This window comes from Protobothrops mucrosquamatus, unplaced genomic scaffold, assembly GCF_001527695.2.
Source record: "Protobothrops mucrosquamatus isolate PMUCROS unplaced genomic scaffold, P.Mucros_1.0 scaffold51, whole genome shotgun sequence".
In the NCBI taxonomy this organism is placed as follows: Eukaryota; Metazoa; Chordata; class Lepidosauria; order Squamata; family Viperidae; genus Protobothrops; species Protobothrops mucrosquamatus.
Window position 1 is genome coordinate 571,295 of NW_015386432.1, and position 23,614 is coordinate 594,908.

Genomic DNA, 23,614 nt, shown 5'->3' on the forward strand with positions numbered 1-23,614 from the left:
ACCAATGAAAATGAAAGTATCATAATGACTACATTTGATCATTATTTAAATTATGGTTATCAGGAAAAAATATAATAACCCTAGCCTTTGCCTCAAAAACTTTGGAGAATTGACAGTTGTGATAACAAAGACACAGTGATTTCATACGAACATAAAGAAATGAAAACACAGCATTGTGTTTAGACCAGTGTTTTTCAAATTTGACAACTGCAAGTTGTGTGGATTTCAACTCCCAGAATTCCCCAGCCAGCAATTCTAAGAGTTGAAGTCCACACATCTTAAAATTGCCTCATGTTAAAAACACTGATTTAGACAATACTCATGGTAAAAACAATATGGAATCAATATATTTACTGGAATAAAATCTACAAGAATTTGAACTATAGCAAACGAAAATACATTGAAAAAGGCAACATCACAAGAATTGGTGGCTTATCCATTGTGCAAGGAAAAGGATCAAAGAACAATTACCCCTATTTAAGATGGAACCAAGTATCTTTCCACAATGAAAGAAGTATAACCATTTGTCAGTTATTCTTCCAAATTACATAGTGAATAGAAAGCTGATATAGAAAAGACTGAAAAATGTTTGAGTAAAATCTTATATACAAAATTTACAGGATGACAAAAAAGTAATTTATTAACATATAACTGAAGAGGAAATTGAAGATTCAATATAAAAAAATGAAACTGTGAAGCTCTAACACATGTAATATACTACTCTATAAGACTTTCCAAGAAATTCTGGGTAAATCTTTAATTCAAGTAATGAATGAGATTTAGAAATGTGAAGAAGCTCCTTTGTCAGGGAAAAGTTTTGTTTCTTTGATTTACACTTTAAAGAAAGAAAAAAAATTATCTTGCTCTGATTCACATAGACCTATTCTATTTCTTTCTTTGAACACAGGAAGCTGTTCATAGCAGTACTTGCTAAGAGAATAAATGATTTTTAAAACTAGAATGATGCATCCTGCTTAGTCCTGAAGAGATGAGAAATTATACTATACATATTTTGAATGTTATTGACAAGATCAGTTTAAAACATTAAAAAGTGGCTGGTATCTCTCTTGATGCAGAAAAACCTTTGATAATATGAACTGTTTCTTTATATTTCTAAGAATCCTGTCCATAGAAAAGTCCATCCACACTCACTGCCTACTCACCTTGTTCATATGTTCTTGAAGTTCCAGTGTCGTATGATGAGAATAAATGGATCCAGGGAAGTCCAAATATTTCAGTGGTCTAAAACAGGGCTTTTCAACCTTTTCACCTATTGTACCACTTTTAGGATATGGCAATATCCGAGTACCACCAGTCGCCTAACAAGGTGTCAAAAACTTGATGACTAAAAAAAAAGGAAAAAAGTGATAAAGTACAGGTAGTCCTCGACTTACAACAGTTCGCTTAGTGACTGTTCAAAGTTACAATGGCACTGAAAAAAGTGCCCCCCAAGCCACAGCTGAGCAAGACACCTGCCTGCCCGCCTGGCCGCGCTCTTCCTCCTGTCCGAGGTTTCCATTGTTGTGAGCATTTCTGTTGAGGATTGGCAGCGGGGGTGGGATGGGGGGGTGTTTGGTTTTTATTCCCCCTGTCTGCTGGGTGGTTGCAGCAGGTTTTGGTCACTTCACATGACCCTGGGACACTGTGACCAAATATGAATCAGTTGCCAAGCGTCTGAATGTAAATCACAAGACCCTGGAGATGCTGCAACATTCCAGCTGATCAGCGCTTCTTCTGGGCTCAGCAGAAGTGCCAGGATCAGTACTGCTTTCCAGCTGATTGATGCTTCTTCAGGGCTCAGCAGAAGCACCACGATCAGCGCCGAGCTCCAGCTGAAGCCTGGCGCTGATCCTGGCGCTTCCACTGATCCCTGACAGTCCCGAAGAAGCGCCGATCAGCTGGAGCCTGGCATCGATCCTGGTGCTTCCGCTAAGCCCTGACAGCCCTGCAGCTCCAGCCATCTCTCGCTCAGGCTTGTGCGGTGCTGCCACCAGTTCAGCTCATTCCCCTCCCACTTTTCTACCACTTTTCTAGCATGGTCGCGTACCACCTGCCAGGTGCCAATGTACCACAGGTGGTACCCGTACCACTGGTTGAAAAGCCCTGGTCTAAAATGCATTAAAATCGCAGTTCAGGATGTTCAAAATGTCATGTTTCTTCCTAAACACCACAGCTGAGAACTTGTAGGCGTGGTCAGAACAAATGACTGCACTTATAGGCTCTGTTTCAATACTTGGACTGCTACTACATTTGGGGCTCATGTTCTAAAAGGCTACAGTCTGAGAGCCATGTAAAATGTGCTGAAATGGTACAGCTAGTCCCTGTTCAACAACCACTCATTCAGTGACTCTTTGGAGTTATGATGGCACTGTGCAAGGAGGTTTCATATCAAGCAGGACTCCTGTATTTTTACCAAGAAAAATACATGGATGGAAAATATAAAATAATTGCCAAACGATGGTCCCCTCAGCCAGTTGAACATGCTAGTAAAGACGAACAGATAATGTTTCAGAGCACTAAGGATGATTATGATATGATTAGATTAAAGTATTTGGGATATCTAGTTGCTGATCTTGCCATAAAGGAAAGAAAAAGCTGAAGCTGAACCTACGGAATTACAGTGGTAACACAGAACCTATTAAACATGAACATAGGAAAGCTCAACACAGTGAAATATAAAATGAAATGACTAGGATTATATTATTCATCCAGAAGATCACACTGTTTATTACTCAGGATATAGGAGCACAGTGGCTTATGAGGTTAGAACGCTAGGCTAACTATTGGCAGGCTCATGTTTGAGACCCATTGCTGCCATGGGGCAGGGTGAGCTCCCATCACATGCTCCAGCTCTTGCCAACCCAGCAATTCTGAAAGCAGGCAACCATGAGTAGATAAATGAGTACTACTTCGGTGGGAAACTTCAGAGGGATGTGAAAAGAGTCCCTAACTGGACATCGCCCAGGGCAATAGTCCTGTTCCAGCAAATCCTTTCACCATGGAAGCATTTTGGTGCTTCTGACATGGAAGTATTAGTATTACTCAGGATATGAAAAACAAAGAAGGAACAGTATTGCTTTCAGATTAGAAAAGGAATAATAAGAACAGTACTTGGCTACAATGCATTCAATAACTAAATATTATCAATTAGATTTAATAGACAACCCTTTAAAATAACAATCATTCAAGTTTATGCTCCAACTATAAATACTAATGTAGAAGAGTTTTATGAGTTTTATGATCAAGTTCATAAAGTTGCTCTCAAGATGTTCTGCTTGTGATTGGAGACTGGCATGCTAAAGTTGGAAGTCTTAAAGAGGAAAATAATGTAATTGGATTATATGAAACTGAAGTGAAGCAGAAGATCAGCCTAACAATTGCTGCTATTCCCATTATTTCTTTGTTAACAGTGGGTTCAAACAATCAAAACAATGCCAAGAAGCAGTATTACAACAACATCTGTAAAGACGTTGAAGATAAAAATAGACATAGAAGAACAAGCGATGTCTCTCAAAAGTTCTCTGAACTCTGAAGAGGTTCCAACCTTGTATGCTAAAGGAGACCAACAGACAAACAGTAACTGGTTCAAAGAAGATCAAGCAAAAATGAAAGATGTATACTGAAACACTGTACAGTAAACATCCAAGATACCTTCAACGATATTCCTTACATACAAAATCTCTAGTACTAGAAAATGAAGTTAGATTAGTTCTCACTAGAGGCTCAAGTGACTATGCCAAATTATCCTACTTCAGAGACATTATGCAAATAAAAATCTTTCCATTAAGGCTCTATTGCTCAGAAAGGTGGAAGGAAAGAGAAGAGGATGACCAGCAGTAAAATAGAAGGTCTTAGTTACAGTGGTAACAAGTGCACCATTGGAAAAACCTGAAAGAGCAAGGGTAGATTGTCTGTCACAGAGAAAATGTATGTGGTGCTAAAAGTTGACACTGACATAGTGGCATATAATCAATCAATCAAACCATTTTCTTTGAAAAGTCCACAGATAGGATGCAGTACATACATTTGCAGGAAGAAATTTCTAATAGACCAGCGCTACTACTTTTAGGACAGGGTATGTAATTTATGGCAGTCCAAAGACTAGCTGAGTCTGCTGGAAGTTGTTTTTCAGCAGGAGATTCACAGCAATTTTGTGTTATGAGATGGTTGATTCTGAATTAATGGAGGCAGTTCTTAGGAGTCAGACAAGGGGGAAAAATATTAGCTCTGAGCTTATGAACTTTAATCACATACTGTAAGTTTCCATTATGGAAAGAAACAGAAATTGCTACATTGCCCATGAACTAAAAAGGGAGGGAGGGGTCAGTGCAGAGGTATTAAGTTGTCATATTTATTAAAAGATTGGAATTGTCTGCTTTTGTGTTCTCTTTGTAGCATGATATTTGCTTTCCCTTTTAACATGTCCTTCTGAACCCTAACAATTTCAGTAAAGAAACTTGTAGAGTTCAAATTTATTCCTTTCCAAAGAGGGTGCTGAGTTAAAGGTTCTAAACGCATACCAGTAAGTGTTGAACACAGCTGATATTTACATCTCTCAATGTTTATGCAGTTTTAAATTGCCTTCTAAAATTCATGTTTTTGCTGCCATGATATTTCAATGGGCAATTACATGTGTCCCTAACAAAGAGAAATAGAACATTAAGCATGACAGCACTTGATAAATTGCTAAGTGACTTTGCCTCACATTCTCAAAGCAATATGGCATTTTTAAAATTAACTTGAAGCTGAATTTATAAGCTAACCAATGAAAGTCAGACTGCAAGTCAGATAATCTGATTTTGTTTATTGAGCCATGCATTCAGCCATGAAGTCTCCCAAGTGTGAAGAAGGTTACATACCAAAGAAAGACTGGGCCTCCAAGCTTCAAAAAAGCATTGATGTGTTGCTGTTATATATCAAGCGGCGGTGTCATACTTTGATTTCATCATACAAAAAATATTGGTCATTCCAGATTTAAGTAACACGCTAAGCCTTAGCCCTGGTAAAATGCACAATAATGGATAAGAGGATGATACAAATATGCTAAAAAGCACTTTCCTAACCCTATGCATTTTACTAAAATAACTTAACAAAACACTTGACAAAAAGAAAAAAACCTTAGATGGTCAATAGTATCTCAACACAGAAATGAAACAATGGAGATTGGATAATTTAGCTTGTGAGTGTTTTGATTCCCAAAGATGGTAGGTCCGAGTACAACTCAAACTCCCATCACGGCAATTCTTATTAGAGAAGGTTTTCAATCCCAGCCCTTTGCAGTTGCTTCTGCTGTCATTTCCTAATTATGTGGTTGTTGTGCTCTAGGATGTCTTCAACACATTGGTCATAGATCAAGTGTCATCAGGATCCGTGTTAGCATAGGCTACACAATACTGTATGTGCTTCTCCCCACACACACACTACTAATATAGGGCTTTTACTCTTTTTGTGTGGATAATGTTCTTGGGTCCTTGTTTACTCATTTCTTACAAACTCTCTAATAGAATCCATAGTGCATGGAATAGTACCCTGGTTAAACCATATGCTTGCCACAGGGACTTTTCCTGTGATGATCAAGTGTGTGTTTCTGTAGCTTTCTCAAAGATTGCTGAGAATACCCACTAAGTTTATTGCTCTTGGCCTGCAGTGCAATAATTAGAGGACTAATGGTGATATTTGTAGAGGTCAAATCCCTTTATTTTTAAGGTCAGTAACAAGAATGGTGTAATACCATCAATTTATTTGAAAGGCAATTCAAATAAAAACAACTAAAAATGTATCAATAAAATAATGTTATTAGATGAAATCTAAAAAGGCAACTAATTGACTACGTTTCTAAAACTATTAGGCAAATGATTAGGAAACAGCTAAGATAAAGATGCTTTTAACATTGTAATGTAATAGTTAATCATTTTTTAAGTTGCTTAAGAGTCAGTTGTAAGTAAATGTGTAAGTATAAATCTATATAAATTTAATTGCTATTTATTGTTGCCAACAATATAAACATAATTATGTTTAAATGTTATCCTATAATATCCACAAAACATTCTTAAAAGCAAGAATGATGCAATCTTTCTGCCAGAGTTACCAGGTGTCAGGCGGCATATAAATTTAAATAATAATAATACAGTAATGAAAGAGCCAGTTTGGTCTAGTGGTTTAGGTACTTGCCTAGAAACTAGCCCTCCCTTAGGTGTGAAAACTAGCTGGGTGACTTTGGGCCAGAAGATTCTCAAGCGAACCCACTTCACGGGATTGTTGTTCTTGGGAAAATAAGAGGCAGGAGTAAGAGGTATGATCACTGCCTTGAGAGTAACTAGATAGTTAGAGGTAAAATTATTTTAAAATTCTCTTTTCACCCCTATGAGTGATATGTGTCTTCCTCAATTTCAGATCCTCCTGGAGACCTGGGAGTTTTCTGTGCAATATCTTAACTGTTTCTAGCACTACACTCATTTGGACAGAGAATTCTGATATTGTTCCTGGGATCTGTTGTAGCCACCCCCCTAATTAAGAGTCACTGCTCTTACTATCACTGGGACCACTTTGGTCTTCACATTCCACATCGTCTCCAGTTACTCCTTGGGGCCTTGACACTTCTCCAGCTTCTCATACTCCTTCTTCTGGATGTTGTTGTCACTTGTCACTGTTACATCTATTACCACAGCTGTCTTCTGTCTGTGTCTACTACCACAATGTCTGGTTGATTGGCCAGTACCTACCTGTTCATCTGAATCCGGAAGTCCCACAAGAATTTAGCCTTTGTATTCTTCATGATCTTCTGTGGAATCTTCCACCTGGACTTGGGAGGATCTAGATTTTAGCCCATATACTGTGCAGATGTTCCTATACATAATGCCAGCTATTTGGTTGTCATTCAATGTACGTTGTTCCTGCCAGTATCTTATACCCTCCACTATGTGCTGGACTATTGCTAAAGCGTTTCTGCAAAGTCTGCACCTTTGGTCCTATCTAGTGTGGTAGACTCCTGCTTCTATAGATCTGGTGCTTGGTGCTTGTTGTGCTGCTACAAACAGTGCCTCTGTGCTGTATTTTAGTCCAGTCCTTTCCACCCACTAGTGGGATTTCCCAGTGCCCACCATCTCAATTATCTGTTGATGGTACATTCCACACAAAGTCCTCTCTTGCTATGGCACTTCCTCTGCTTGATCTTCCTCACATGTCTGCTGCTGCCTCAGGCATTCTCTCAACAGCTCATCCTTGGGTGCCATTTTACTGATGTACTCCTGGATGCCGTGGATTTCATCCAGTGGTTTCAAAACTCATTAGACTCCACTCACTCTCTTTCCAACTGATGTAGTCTCTGGATATTGAAACTGAGGTAGAAATTTCCAAACATCATGATGAGAGTCCAGGTTTTCATATCATCAGCTTCCATGCTCTCTTTCGGCCAGCTTACTATTCTGGCAGGGTATCTGATTACTGGCAGGGCATACATGTTGATTGTGCAAATCTTGTTCTTCCCATTGAACTGGCTCTTCAGGACCTGCCTTATCTTGTAGTGGTACTTGAATGTTGTTGACTTCCTTGCCCCCTCACTATGGTTCCCCTGAAACTGTGGAATACCAAAATACTTGTAGCTGGTCTCTACACTGCTTTGCAGTCTATTGATTGTAGGTAGGTAGTTTTGTGCACGTGTGTTTGTGAGTGTATATTTAAAAGTGGGATAAAATATTAATAATAATATAATAATGCAATCTCCTGGAGAATACCAATGGCAATCAAGCAAAATTTAGCTATATTCCTGAAGGTTTTGGGGACTTCAAGATACTGTATTTGAAAAATTGGGAAAAATAGGATCAGCATCAATTTTGCAGTGCTTGGCAATTAAAAGAGATGTGATTACATCTTTGCACCAATAGAGTAAAAAGAGCAATGAAGAAAACTGTATGCTATTGATTGGATTTCTCCCTATGGACATAGATATAGACTATCTTGTATGGGCATGCCACTTGCCATTTAATATTCTTCTAGAATTGTTAAAAGTAAGATATTAATTTAATCTAAAAGCTGATATGTGTTTTGGGCATGGGATGTTAAAGAACTACCTGACTGTTTAGAATGGTCTCTCTCGCATACCTATGTGGTAGATTTTTGAAGTAGAAGTTGGGTTCTTCTGTAGATCAAGATTGAGAATCCGTTGTTTGTCTCTGACTGCGTTTAGCCAATTGAGATCAAATACTGTGTTGAGTATCGGTAAAATCTTAGACTGGAAAATATTTCAATTAGCCTTAAGGGAATAAAATTATCTTTCTGGGTCAAGTCAAAGGGTTTTAAATTAAAAAAACAAAACAAACGACAAATCCCGTATTTCATCTAGCAGAATTGCTTTTAGGCCAATAGCTAAATTAAATTTGCTTCTAGTCTTCATAAGGATTTGGAACTGCATCTGGGCATGCACTGCAAGCACCTTTGGAATTTGATTGCACAGTTGCTATAATGAAATACATCAGAGAAGCCAGCTTTCCTGGATGGGAAGAGAAGCAAAAGAGCATGAAGGTCAAGAAAATCCTCCTTTGGTAAACATACAGAAGACTGATCCGAGGAATCAGGACAGTGAAGAAAACTCAGTGCCAATGGAAACAGGAATCCATGTCAGGCTATTCCTCTGGACCAATGTCTTTCAACCTTAGCAACTTTGAGAGAATTCCCAGAATTCCCAGCCAGCATATTGAAGTCCACACCTCTTAAAATTGCTGAGATAGAGAAACACAGTTCTAGAGAATGATTGTCAGTCACCTGAGAAAACCATGCCACAGAACATTGGATCAAATCAAAGAAATGCTCCGAGAAAGAAGGGGTATGTGATGGTGTTAAGTGTTTCTCTGTGAAGGGGAACTGAACAGCTATATGCAGACTCAGTATGATGTTGTGCCTTTTACAGTGTATAAGATATGACAGAAATGGCACTGAGCCTATTGAAACCCACTGACAAGGGGTTTGTCCATGCGAGAATGACAAAAAATCCTGAAAGGAATCTCTGGAGACTATGAGACTTTGGGCATGAAAGTGAAGGAAATGGAAGCAAATAGGTTTTTCATCAATTTTTCAACATTAGGTCATGGTGCAAGAAAACATAATCCTGGAAGTCAAAATTTGATTACTCAAATGGTGTCACCAGGGATACTGACAATGGTTTGTGCCAGTGTTTCTCAACCTATGCAACATTAAGATGTGTAGACTTCAACTGGCTGGCATTCTGGGAGTTGACATCCCAGAATATTGGAGAAGTTGAGAAACAGTGGTCTATGATATGAAAGATTTCTGGAAGAAACATCTTACAAAAACAAGGAAGGAAATATTTGGCAGCTGCCTCACAAACTTCATTAGAATGGTATAAAATTAGAATAGGAAGACAGCAAAAGTTCAGAACCAAATATATGACTTTTGTATGGACAAAGACCAAGAAAGCAGGACACAAGAGGAAAGTAATGGGATAAGCAGAATGAAAACTTGGGAGTTTTGCAGAAGACAAGAGAGTGATCGATGGTACTCAAAATTTTAAATGTAGCTACATCAGTGCAAAAAGGATTGTGGAAAATAACTAGAGATCTTAATTTAAAAAGATAAACATGTTATAGGCAATCATGAAACTTGATGGAATGACACTGATAAGTTCCAAAGTACTGAAAAACTGCAATTGATTCAAAAAGATAAATTAATTGATCTATAGGGCTGCCCATCTCACAGACCCAAGAGACAGGTGCATATTCTCAGAATCTAAAGAAAAAATATTCAGAAATCAAAGCATGGCAACTCTGTTTAAAGTATTTGGGTAACAATAAATAAACAAAAATGTCTTTCATTATAGATTATCACGGCAGGCAGAAGATACAGGTAAGATCTTTCTGCATCAGATTATTAGTCTTTCAAAGAGATATCCAATAATAATAATGAGGATTTCAGTTATGCTGACATATGCTGGGCATGTGTAACTTTGGCAAGTCAGAAGTTTAACTCTTTTCTCTTACTGACAACTTTTGTCAGAAGGCAGATGAAATAACAAAGGGGTCTATTATCTTGAACCTAATCCTCATCCACAGGGTAGAACTTGTTGAAGAAATGAAGGTGATTTCCTGGAGGAAAGTAATTGTGTTATCCTTGAGTTTGTGATATCAAGAGAATGGATGGAGATCATGTTTATATATTTATATTCTACAAAAAGTCTCATGTTTAATTTGCAACCTTCAATTGGGTGAAACTGGAAGCTATAAGGCAATAATTATTGAAACCAGGTAACTCAAACAGGCAATCTTTTAGAATACTGGGACCCATGATATACCAGGAAATAAAATTTGGAAAAGTTGCGGCCACTTTAGAACGGCCATGCTGTTGAGGTCAGGTGATTCTTGTTTCCATGCTCCCTGACAAGCTTCCCAGAAGTCAATAGGAAATAGAAAGAATTGTGATTACAGACATCTCCTGCAACCTTCCCAATAGAAAGGCTTTGCTTTCAATGGGGAAGTTGGCAGGGAAGTGTCCCAAATTCTGTAAGTCTCCCCTACCCCTTCCCCAGTCCTTCTGCGTGCATGCCAGCCACTTGCAGAAGCCCGCCCTCCCCCACCCAGCAGCAGCCAGTTACTACCTGCTGGCTTCGGTCTTATAACTTCTGGTTGATTTCGTAATCCACATTTAAGTCAGTGGGAAAGCTGGTAGGAAGTCCAAACTCAAGATGTGACAGGAAGGAAGAGGGAGGGAGGGAGGGAAAGAGAAAAAGAAACAAGTTTTCCAATGCTTCCCGCCAGCTTCCCACAAGAAACCTCAATGGGGAAGCTGATGGGAAGTCAGAAGTCACTCCCACTGATTTTTTTTTGTCTGCTCATGGTCATTCTCTTTCTCTATTTAGGTAAGGAAATATCTTTGAAATGATGACCCAATGGGTCATGGGTTGTCTAGTATATATATATATGTGTCTAGGCAGAAAAAGATTAACTAACACTGACATCTTTTTAGAAATCAGTAGTGGATTATTTAGGAAAATATGCACTTTTTCTTCATAGGACTATATTGATCACTTATAAAGCATTTAAATTTTTCTAAATGCACAGAGATTAAAATATATGGTCATAATCCAATACATTCAAAACTAAAGGAATAACAAAAGGAAAAGAAAGAAGAAAAGTAACACTGGTGTGAACTGGATTATCCAATTTGTTTAATTTATTCCTTAATATCACAACTGTACAACTTTCATACATACAGAAGGAAATGCATATTGACTACACCATGGTATGTAGATGCATTTCCAATTATAATACAGTTAAGTGCAATTCCACTTGAAAATGTACATTTGTACAACTTATACAAAGAAAAGACTGCTACACTATTATTCTGTGACAGTATAAAGCCTTGATTTATGTTAAGTTTCACTACTAAACCATATTCTGGTTAAATACAAAATATACTAAATCATTTTTAAAAGGCCTTTGTGGTAGTTGGCCAGTATATAAAATATGTTGTGTAAAATTTAACCTTCTGCATTTTTAAAAATAAGCTTGTAACATGTTGTCATAGAGAGCTATTAAGAGTGACACATTTAACAGGAGCCATGCTGTAACTTCTTTTCCTTTGCTATTGCATCAATCACCATCAGAAAAGTTCACCTTGATATAAACATCTCTCTTAGAAACCAAAACCCGCTGAAAGTAATGGTCTTTAATTCCCAGTAAGATGTTTTAATAGGATGTATGGTGATAACTCATAGTTTTGGAATTATTTTTAACTGAGAGAAAGAACATATACTTCCAAGCCATAAAACCAATTCAGAGTTAAGTGTGCTTAAACCTAACTAAAATAAGATGGTTTAAGCACCTAAGCTCTACATTTGGTTGTATTTTAGTTAAACTTGCAAGATAATGCTGCTTTATTCAAACTACAGAATACTTTTTCTGGAAAAACAAGACCACATTCTTCTACAAGGAAGAATGAAAAATGTTATTCAAGTTTCCATCTACATTTTCACAGGTGAAGTCTTACCAATTTGTGAAAATATGTTTCTTATAAGATGAATCTGAACATTACATGTTAACATTATTTTGCTCTATGTCTTAACCAACAGTTCATTTTTTTTGCTAACAACTGTATCAAAGGAAAAAACTCAAACATTTTTCCTATTGCCATTCCTATGACAAGAATGGTTTGATGTATAACCGCCTTTAAAAATATACATTTTACAATCCTGCAATCTCAACAAAAAGGTGAGGCAGGAAATAAATATCAGTTCTCAGGGCTTTATTTGCTTTTAAACTAGAGACTACCTGTTGTAAGCTCTTTCTTTTTTAGATTTCTCTAGGGCTTTGTCCATCGTTTTCTCATTTTCTCCTCTACATTTGGGACAGTACCACTTGCCCTTGGGTTTATGATTGAGTCCCACACATGAGAAGTGAAACCATTCAATTGGGCATTCATCATTGTCACAGCCTATCATTTCTCCATAGGAGACCTGGTTACACAAACAATAGGTTGGTTCATTGGGATCAATGGGCAGGTCTGCAGGGGAAGCTTCCCTCTCTGCTTTGGTCTTAGATCTCTTCTTTTTCTTGGAAGTTTTTGCTTTCTTCTCCTTTGGTGTTCCTGAAGTGATGTCATCATGATCGTGATTATTAGAAGAATTCTCACGATTTTCATTATTTCTTTGCCTCCTGGATCGCTTATTGTTGGGCTTTTCTGCCTGAGTCAGTGTTTCATTCTTTGATTTGTCTTGGTTAGTCTTACCGTTATTTCCAGTAATATCATTAGTCTCTTGGCAGGTTTCAAATAATTCTACATGACTATCAACTTGTCTAGTTCTGTTCTCGACGAGTTCTACCATTTGACTGACAATTTGGATCTTTTCATCTCCCAGTTCTTGACTCCGAATCAGTGCTCTCTGTATACAATGCAATAATCTTCTCTTTTGTACTGCATCTGTTTCCCGTTTGAATTTTTCGTAATAATCATCGAGTTCTTTTAAGATCTCTATAAAGAAAGGATAAGGTTGTTATTTGTCAGCCGTGCATATAACACAGAAATGTTTAAGCTTCATCAAACATGTTTGCTCAAATAAAAAACTCCCCAAACCTTTCATCATGTACTTTGCTTAGCACTATTTGGAAAAAGGCATGTGTAATTTCTTCTGAATCGAGCTTGACTGCTTCTGATTTTATGAACACATCTTTTTGATTTTCCTGGTAATAGTACAGAAGTTGTTTCTCACTGCTTTATTCCTGAATGACTTTTTTTACGAATTTCATATCTAGCCTGTGGGAATGGGACAACTTGCCACAACCAACTCTCTGTGGCCAACTCACTATGGCCAACTCTCCACAGCCAACTCACCACAGCCAACTTGCCATGGGACAACTCACTGCAGAATAATTTAAGAATTCTATTTAATTATTTAAAATAAATAAAAAAATATTTTAATTTTTGTCAATCACAATTAATTCTGTTCCTCCTTTTGCATGCTTTCTTTAATTATTGTATTCCACCATTTCTTTGTTATTAGCATAGCTTTTGACCAGCAACTAGTTGTCCCGCAGCAAGTTGGCTGTGGTGAGTTGGCCATGGCGAACTGTCATAGACCCCTAGCCTATAGCTCTTATACTGTATTCCTTGGAAGTCTCATATTCAGATTATTATTAGTATATGGCCTTGTTACATTAGCCAGGAGACCACAATGTTATTGCAGAGTAGTAGTTTGGCTGCCAGTGTACCAGTTCTGTTGTAGGAAATATTTGTGCGCTTCCCAAGGTGCGCCACAGGAGGACAAGTTGCTTCACACCAGAAAGACGAGCGGCTCTTTCTGCGTCACCTCTCCTTCCTCATAGCCACCACGCAAACAGGTGCCACAGCTGTGAAGATTCAGAGTCAGCAGGAATCTGACTACTGCATAAAGTACCAACTCGTCTCCCCATCAAAGTGGTACCTATTGATCTACTTGCATAGAACATGCTTTTGAACTGTCAAGTTGACAGAAACTAAGGCAAGTGATGGGAGCTTACCCCGACACCCAATGCTAGGACTTGAACTGCTGGAGCAGAGACCATCTCCAGTGCAATTAAGCCACTGAGCCATCGCGCCTCTTCACATTCAGATGCTAACAAAGTACAAACTGTTTAGTTTTCCATCCCAGACAAAATCATCCAGGGACTGTGGCATACTGAGATATAAACTGGAGCCTGGGGATAAAAATATTGTTGGTATAAAAAAATACTGTTGATAAGCAAATAAAATAAGCATTCTCTGTTGCTTCAAGATTTTACTCAGAGGCTCTGCTTCAAGTCACCATGGTTTATTTTGCTCATTATTTAGATATATGTGTCTGCGTGTATAATGTACAAAAAGTTAAAACTGACTTGAGGTTTTTGGTAATTTCATGGACATATAGTTTTTTTTAAAGCATCACCAAAGTAGTCTACAACTGTCTTCTTTCATTTCTTTTTGGGGAGGGGGCAGGGGTTTTCCCAGTACTGGGAATTTCCTGGTGGCCTCCCATCTAACTTCTACTTACTGGATTAAGTAATTTAGCTTTTAAAATCAGCAAAGTTGGTGAGGTACTGCCACCTAGTTGAGCCTTTAATGAGCCTCTAAAACATTGTCAATCATTTACGCGATGTAAATTATGCAATTTACTTATCTTTGCTTATATTAATTATATGGTGTACAGCGTTAGCCACTGTTTTTACTCTAAAATCCGAACGGTCTTTCAAACTATTTGTAAGCCATCTTGAGGAAATACATGGTTTTCAAGGCCGGAATATGTCAGTCTCTTTTAAATCAAGAGGCAAAACACAGAAATACAAGGTGTATTTTCGTGTAATTTACACGCAAAGCTGTACTCCATTGATTTTTCTTTTTCAAATATAAACAGCGCTTCAGTCTTGGAACTGAGGCAACCTCTCTCTCTCCCGGGATGGCCATTTATTCCGTCCACGTCTTTATTTTAGACCAGGGCTTGAAGGGGTCTTCTACGTATCAAGCCAACGAGACATATACCATTAGAAAAGGAAAGAGAGCAAAAATGGATTTGCCTCGACCCGCGAAATCCCGGTCACAGCCGTAGTAAATGAACGCGCGGGACGAAACAGAGAAGGCCCCGCCCCCACCCCGCTTCCAGGGCAGCAGTCAATTGCGCCGATGAAGGGGCGGGGCCACCCCAGAGTACAAGAGGCCTCCCGCGGCCGCGGCGTCGCTGAGGGGGTGGAGCAGAATCAGGAGAGCGCGCGCAGGGAGCGGGAAAACAAGGACCCTCAGGCCCCGCCTCATCGCCGGGAGTGTGCGCTCGCGTCCGTGCCCACATTCGAAAAAGACTTAGCTCGTCCCAGCTGCCTCTCTTATCCTCTGCCAATCAGAAGCGCCTCCCTTGCCTCCCCCCCCCCGTCTCCTTCTGAGGCAACGAAGCCACTCCCTCCCCGTCCCTCCCACAGGATGCGATTTCGAGGACCATTGTTCTTAGAAGGGAAGTGGGGGTAGGCGTGAGTGCGTGTATGTCTGTTTTTCTCTTTACGTCTGTCTTTAATAGAACGTACGCGAAGAGCAGGAACCGTCCAGCCGGCCAATCAAGCTCTGGCATCTCCCACCACAGCCCGCCTGGGTCGAAACCGTCCAATTAGAATAAGGAATTACACCAATAGGCCACCCTCTAGCTAAAAAGTATTCCCACCAATCAGGAGGGAAAGCCCCAAACCAACCTCCACCTCCTTGAATGTCAATGTTCCAATCAGGTCCCGAGGGCGGGCCGACGACCGCCTTCATCTTCCACATCAACCCATTAGTCACCGCACGCCTTCAACTCTTCCTTCAACTAGCAAGCCAATCAATCGCAGAGGAGCAGCCGGGGCAGTTCGAACTATTAGAAGAAACCTCCGCCCTGCCGCTTCCCCGCCCCTCCGCCCCATCCTCCACCCTTCGGTCCTGTCAGCGTCACTACGAAGCGAAGATCGGTACAGAATTCAGGGGATACTAATCATTGAGCAACAGGGCGGGGCCAAAGCGGCTTCCTGAGGGAAGTTCCACCAATAATGGCAGAGGAGGCGTGGCGAGCACAATCGGGGAATGACGAGGAGCTATAAAAGCTCTGTGACGGCGCTTTTCACTCTCTTCTTTTAGAGCTCAAGCGCAGAGGCGTCTCCCTTTAGCGCAATCGAGTGCTCGCCGCGGGTTGAAATGCCCGCCCTTGTCCTTCAACCCTCCTCTCTTCCGTATTGCCCCTGCTCAAACTGCCGTTCATACACGCAAGTTGAAGCTTGTCTCTTCCCCTTTTCTGTCGCCTTTCTTACACTCTCGCTCGCCTGCTTTTTGGCGCGTCTTGCGGACGGCACATTATAAGTCTTCACCACAAAACAAATACTTGTTGTTCCCATCCTACTCCTCCCTAAGCGCCGCAAACCCCAGCCGGTTCCCATCTCCTCCGGTTCTCCACCGACGGAAAAAGGGGATTTGAACGTGCCAGGGGCACTCCGGTGTCACCTCCACCAGCAGCCGTCGCACTCTTTTCACCGCTCTCCACCCCTTTTACCTCTCACAGCACCCGGTGACAAAAGACTTCTCCAGCTCTTTAACTCCACAACCACCATTTCTCGGGTTGCAGAGTGCGAGAGGGAGGGAAGGATCCAGCCTCCCTCTGTAAGAGCTGCAAAACGCGGCAGGAGTTTGGGAAGGGGGGAGGCCCTCCGCACATCCCCAGCCCACACGGGATTTATATAATCGGTTCCCATCACTTTCCGCGCTCTCTCTCCCTGCAGAATTTGGGCTAGAGCAGCCCGTTTTGAAAGCAAACCCCATTGAAAAAAAGAAGAGGGAACGAAGGCTACAAGCCCGGCCCACCCCTCGCACACTCCAGCTAATCCACCCGCCCGCCCTCTCCCTCTTACTAGCACCCTCTCCTACTACAGCCATTGCGAATACTAGAAATTCCTCAATGTGGTGCCGTAATCGCTCTCCCTCCTCTTCTTCCTCGCCGCTGTCCCACCGTCCCCAAAAGCAGCGCCTCTTCGCCGGGGAAAGAGAAAGAAACAGCTGCCTCCGTGCCCCATGCGTCCGGATTTCTCTGCCCCTCCTCTGCCCCGCTTCGGTGCCGCCGCCTTTTTGTCCAGCATTTTTACACCTAAAAAGCCAAGTCCTTGCTTCAGAGCGGAGGACCGAAAGGAAGACCTTTTGTTCCGCCCCGAGAGGGAAAAAAGAACTGGGTATCCCTGCAGAGCAATCCCCCTTCTCTACTCTCCTTGCTTTCCGCTTCTCTTCTCACTAATAAATAATCCCGATAATAAAAGCCACCCTCTGCTTCCAGCTCGGGGGGCGCTGGGAAGAGACCCAAGAGACCATCTCTACAAACAAGGCAAGCCGAGGTGGCTTCTACAGACTCTCGTCCACCAACACATAAAGGAGAAAGCTCTTACCTTGGTATTTGGCGTCAATTTCCCTCATCAGGGAGACATTTCTCTGCAGATCGAAAGGCAGGGATTCGATCGAGTCCAGGTAATCCTCCACATAGTTCGCTAAATGAAGCTGCTCTCCGTTGGCAGGATTCAACATTTTCATCCGGCCGAAAATTGTGGGTATGTGTGTGTGTGTATATATCGTCCTCTCACCCCAATGGGCGAGAGTTTTCCTTTCCAGCACGGCAGCCCCAATGGCAGAGACTCGGTCCTCCGCCGCCTCAGTGTCTCTCTCTGGTTCCTCGGATCAAACCGAAAAAAACACCAGAAAAGCTACATCTGAATCTTTTCTTCCCTGAACAGGCAGGCAGGCAGGCACACACACAGTCCGCGAGTCTCTCCAGCAGCAGTAGCAGCTGATTGAATGGCTGTCGTTGTCGGTAACTCACCAAGGAGGTGGTAGGAACAATCAGAGGGATGTGTGTGCGTCTCCGTGTGAGTGTGTGGACAAGAGAGGGGAGGGTGGAAAAGGGAGAAGGTCTAGAAAAATACACAGATCTCCCTCGGCAGACAAGTAAGATCCGCGCGGTAAAAATGTCTCGCAGAAGGCAGAAGCAGTGTTTCCCAGTGCGTGTCGCTTCTCCTGAGCTGCCGGTGATCTTAATGCAGCTTGCTCTGTACGCCGCACTTGATCCAACGTGGAAAACCCAAATACCAGTTTCAAACACTTGGGAAACATTCAACCCCGCCAGCTAGTGCGCGTGCGCAGCACTCCCATTGCAACCCCCCCCCCCCGAAAGAGCAGCAGCAGCGAGGACACTCAATGCGCCGCTTTCTCTACAGTTGTGCTGGCCTCTCCCTCCTCCCGAGAAGGAAGTGAGACCGCGGGGGCGGGGGAGCTGCACGGGAATGGGGTTTTGTGCATGCCCAGCCAAATACAGCTTTCTGACGTAGTCATGTCTCGGGGGGGGGGTCGCAAACGCAATACTGCTTACTCTTTCTTTTTCCCTAAAAAAAAGGGCCCTGCGCTGCGTCTGCTGGAGCGGGAACTCGGGCTGTGTTGACTAAAGGCAAAACGAAAAAGAGACGTCTGAAGTTGGTGGGCGGCGTTTCATTCAGCGGCTGGCTTTTGAACTCCTCCGCCAGAGCCTTTGGATTGCTCAGCACCCCCGACCGGAGAACGGGCAGAGCTGGTAAGAGTTAGGATGGTGCTTTTGCATTTGTCGCGCCTCGGGCATAAACTTGGAGAACTTGCGGCAAAAGGACTACGGTCTTTCTCAGCCTCGGCAGCAAGCCGCATTTAGTGGCCAGAGAGGAAGGGATGCAGCTGTTGGCTCCCTTCTGCCTCCCCTCTGCATTGTTTCGGTTCTCCAGTTTACAGGAGTTTCCCGAGTTAAAAGGAGACAGTCTCCTTCCCTGCTTGAAGTTAGCTACTGCCTCTGTCATTATAATCCAACACTGACAACAGGATTGCCCAATCAACTGTCAGGCTGTTTCCCACCCCTTTGCCTTCTAATCCAGTCACAGGTTGCGGATTGCAGAGCCGGAAAAGAGGAGGCAAGTAAAAATCGGTGCATGCGCAAATTGATGACTTGTGAATAAAATGGAGGGCGAAAGATGCAAAAAATAGACTACATTTCCCTATAACCTCTTCTCTTTTTTTTTTTGTGGTGCCGCATGCGCCCGGATAATGGCTACTGGACTCCGGGGTGGGGTAGCCCCCGTACTTTTAAGGTTGCCTAATCTGAAAATCAAAGCACATTCAGCTGCAGAAAACAAGAGGATCTAAGTGGAACAAGCTGGTTGCTTTCCTCTGCCCTGATGAGGAAGGATCGCTTGGTACTTATTTGAATTTAGCCAACAGCAGTACCCCCCTAAGCTCGAATCCATGTTCAGATAATTGTCCCTAGGTAGTCCTGCTGTTTAGAAAGTAGATTTAGGTTAATGGAAAGAAAAAAAATTGAACAAAGGGAGGAAGTATCAGGAAATTGAGCTTAAAGCCAATAGTTAACTGCAATGGCAACTTAAATATATTTATTTAGTAACAGGTGTAATTGCCAGATGCCTGCATAAAGAACAACTGCCTGAAAATTGTTGAGGGTGTAAAACTGACAAGGTGGAAGAAAAGGGATGCCTTGGTGACTGGCAGGGTAGTGAAGAGTCATTCTTAAATTTTCAGATCATATTTGTCTAGTGAATTTTGAAGGGCTATTGAGCTGTTTTTACAACCATGATATTCACTGATTACATCTTATAAATTAACTTTCTGGGTTTAAAAGCAAACAGGTGTGTTGTGGCAAACTTTTACTTTTTGACATATAGATTTAAAAATGTAAGATTTTGAATAGTTATACCAATAGAAATTGCACAATGAGGATTTGAACAGATTATATTTTAAGCTGACTTGATTACTTTATACGTATCTCAAGGTGGCAAATTGACATTATACTTCCTCTTCTACAACAACCCTGTTAAGTGGGTTGGAGCTGAGGGAGAACAACTGGCTCAATGTCACCCAGCTGGCTTTCATGCCTAAGGCGAGACTAGAACTCACAGTCTCTTGATTTCCAGATCTAAACTGTAGTGTAGATCAGTGTTTCTCAACCTTGACAATTTTAAGGCATGTGGACTTCAACTCCCATAATTCCACAGCCAGCATTGCTGGCTGTGGAATTCTGGGAGTTGAAGTCCACATGCCTTAAAATTGTCAAGGTTGAGAAACACTGGTGTAGATAGTGGCAAAATATTTGTTTTACATTCTCACTGCAGGTGTAAAATATTATCCTGTCTGGTGCAGGTGATCTTTCCTGGAACAGCTACCTTTCAGTCAATAGAGAAAATAGCAGTCTATGTAAAAGAGAGGTGCATCAGCTGCTTCTCTTGAATAGAGATTGTAAAACCAGCACCACAGGAAATAAAAATACTATTTCTTAAAAATATCAAGGGACCCACCACAAGTGACCTTGGGCTAATCACTTTCCTTCAGCCCAGCTCAGTTCACAGGGTTGTTATGGGGAAAATAGGAAGGTATGTTGGATATGTTCACTGCCTTGAATTATTTGTAAAAATAATAAAGGCAGGATATAAATAAATGCTAAATGTCTGATTTTTTTTTTGCCTGCTGCAGACAATCTGCACCCCAGATTGATGTGATATCCTTGTGGTGATTACGGTATGGGTACCTAGCAGTTCGAAAGCATGCAAGCTAAGTAGATAAATAGATAACACTTTGGTGGGAAGATAACAGCATTCTGTGTGCCTTTGGCATATAGCAGTGGTGGCGAACCTATGGCATGGGTGCCAGAGGCAGCACTCAGAGCCCTCTCTGTGGGCACGCGCGCCGTTGCCCCAGTCCTAAGCCCTCAGCTGGATTTTATAAAACCTTTTCGCTTTAGGCTTCCGCTGCCATGTGCAAAAAAAAAAAAGGTTCAATCAGTCAATTTCAACTTCTCGCGGAAAAAAAAAGATCTTTTAAAGTTGGAATTGATTGATTGAACTTTTTAGTCTCACCCAGTCTGCCGTTACCACTGCAGCCACGCCCACCCAATGGGCCACACCCACCCGGCACTCGACGATGCATAAGTGGGTTTTGGGTTGCAGTTTGGGCACTCAGTCTCTAAAAGGTTCGCCATCACTGGCATATAGTCAGGCAGGCCACATGACCATGGAAGCATCTTCTGACAATACTGGCTCCATCTGCTAAGAAATGGAGATGAGCATCACCCCCTAGAGTAGGACATGATTGGACCTTTCCTTTACATAAATTCACAGAAGCAATTGTCAATCATTTGGTTGATAAACCTAGTCCATTTGGTAGTTTAAAAAATTGAGATGCCAAAAAAAGCAGCTGTGATCAATTGGTGTGCAAAACCTGCAGACAAAATGAATAAGCACAAGGAATTTTATTCTTTCTAAACTGGTGGATGGGGGAAAACAGCACACAGATTTTTTTTAACAGATAACTAGAAAAAAGGGAGAGGGGATAGAACTAGTTCCTTTTTAAAACAGAAGCTTCCTTTTGTTTCATAGTGAGTCTCAGAAGAGAAGGAATGGATTTGCCCTCGAAGAAAGTTCATTTCTCATTAGACAAAATTACACTATGCTGCTTAAGCCACAATCGTACATATGTTAGCAGAAAGGGAGAAGTTTTTATAAACAATAAACAGCATTTGTCTTCAGTGGTTTCTGTTGTAAATAGAACATTCTATCTGTGTTTACTAGAAATAGCAATAGTAGCTAAGTACCTACACATGGAGATACTTTGTGTAAAAACTTCTGAAAAATCATGAATCTTCTTGAAAGCCTTAAATGGTGCTTAGGGTTTTATAGGAACTTATTTTTGTGTGGACCAATTAACTCCAATATTTGTGTGGCTTCAAGACAAAGCTCCATAACTATTATATCGAATAAGACTTCTTTCAACTTGGGAAACTTTTTTCTGGCCAATCTGTAGAGTTAGACAAGTTTAGTTTCAAAGAAGAAACGCAGACATGCAAACTGGTATCTTCATTCAACTCCATTTATTTAATCAGAAATAGATGTATAAGATGTTTTGCATTAATAGTCTTAACATATTTTATAAGCTACACTTAGTCAATATTAGTATGAGTCATGTCTGTTCAGTACTTTATTTTAGTTTGTAGATGCATAGGTGCACACATTTATACATATGATCTAGGATTACAGATGCAGGATTCACTACAAACCACAGCTATTATTTGTCTCCAGGCTCAAGGGGCAGAATGTTCAAGCTTTTTAGTAGCTTTCATTATTTTTAATTATTTGCTTACATGTTTTTGGAGAATTCTGGGATATAAATGATTGCAATAAAATATATATTTTTCTTTTTAGTAGTATTTTTATTTCGTTTCTATGGATGCATAAATTGTGTCAAAATAAAATGAGAGCATATAAATAAAATTAAAGCACACTTCCAGTGTATGTTTTAATAACTCAGTGACTTTAATGGTACTTATGACCATGTATATTGGGATTCATTCTGAATTACACCAAGCAAGGCTTCACAAAGTGGGGTGTGCATGTCTATAAATATAAATGTCATGGTATAGTGCAGGGGTAGGCAACCTCCCAGAATTCCTGAGCCAGCATGCTGGCTCAGGAATCCTGGGAGGTGAAGTCCACGAGTCATAAAAGAGCCAAGGTTGCCTACCACTGGTATAGTGTCTACTGGAACAATGTCAATTGCTTGGGAAACGTTCTTTTGATAAAAATGTAATATGTCCATTAAATTTAATGAAATATCACTTTCACATTTGCTTTTCGAACATCTTATAAACCAGTAAGAGACATAATGTCTGCTTCTTAAGAAAAAGTTCTCAGACCATGCAACTAACATCTCAGAAATCAAATATATTTTTTTAACAAATGAAAATATAGATTCTACAAAGTCTAATATGCATGACATGGCATTGTTTAAACCAGTGATGTCATCTGGGCTCCTGAGGTTTGTTTTAAACCCAGTCTTAAGCTGCTGTTCAAAACCTTTTTCTCATATTCCTCATGTTTCTCCAAGAAGCTCACAGTGGCAGACATGGATTCAACAATCACTTTCATCCTCGTAAAAGTCTGAGTAGAACTTAAAGCCACACTGGCCCAAAGTCATCCAGTAAGCCCAGACTGAATAGGGATTGAACCCGGGTTTTCCCCTATCAAGACTCCACCCAGGGAATTTATCGGCGAGTTTTATTTCCGAGTAAAGCTGTAGAGATTTGCATTATATTTCAGAAAGATTTTAAAAGGGCGAATACGGTACGTCCGTGGTCACTACAGCCACTTACCGCTTGCACATATAGACGTGCGGTGTTGCCCCCTCCCCTTGCAATTCAGGTTTACTTAGAGGTATGCCCCATGCACTTAATCAGATGCCTTCCCTGGAAAAGGTGCACCAGCTTTACTTTCAGTCTCCGCGGGGGGCTTTTCGCGAGTTAATACGGGACGCTACGCAACTTTCAAGGTCACCGGCAAGTCTGGAAGAGAGAATCCTGTAATCTGTGAAAAACATCGTTTCGCTGTTGTTGAACGCTTCCTCGCTTTCTCCGCCTCTCCCTATTAACGTAGGCAAAAGAACCACGAAAGCTCCTCCTTTTCCTGCTGGACTCCGCCTGTAGCTACCGCTCTCCTCAGCGGCGAACAACCGGCGCCGACTGTTCCTACCGCCGGAGTGGGCTGTGCGTCGCTTCCTTCTGCTGGCGAGCTGCGGCGCCGAGAGAGCCCCT

General features: G+C 41.2%; 1 protein-coding gene across 1 annotated transcript; it reads right to left on the reverse strand.

The window, feature by feature from the left end:
• Nucleotides 1–11,171: 11,171 nt before the first annotated feature.
• On the reverse strand, nucleotides 11,172–18,087 carry ING1 (inhibitor of growth family member 1). Its single transcript, XM_015811822.1, has 2 exons — nucleotides 17,400–18,087; nucleotides 11,172–12,978 (listed from the first exon to the last, which is right to left on the reverse strand). Exons 1-2 carry the CDS (start codon nucleotides 17,539–17,541, stop codon nucleotides 12,275–12,277), a joined length of 846 nt encoding a protein of 281 aa, XP_015667308.1. The 5' UTR covers nucleotides 17,542–18,087; the 3' UTR covers nucleotides 11,172–12,274.
• Nucleotides 18,088–23,614: the final 5,527 nt, after the last annotated feature.

Bases quoted from the DNA above. Each gene is read 5' to 3' on its own strand.
- ING1 (XM_015811822.1), bottom strand. From the start codon at position 17,541: ATGAAAATGTTGAATCCTGCCAACGGAGAGCAGCTTCATTTAGCGAAC. The intron at 12,979-17,399 runs GTAAGAGCTTTC...CTTTCTTTATAG, and splicing joins AATTGACGCCAAATACCAAG to AGATCTTAAAAGAACTCGAT.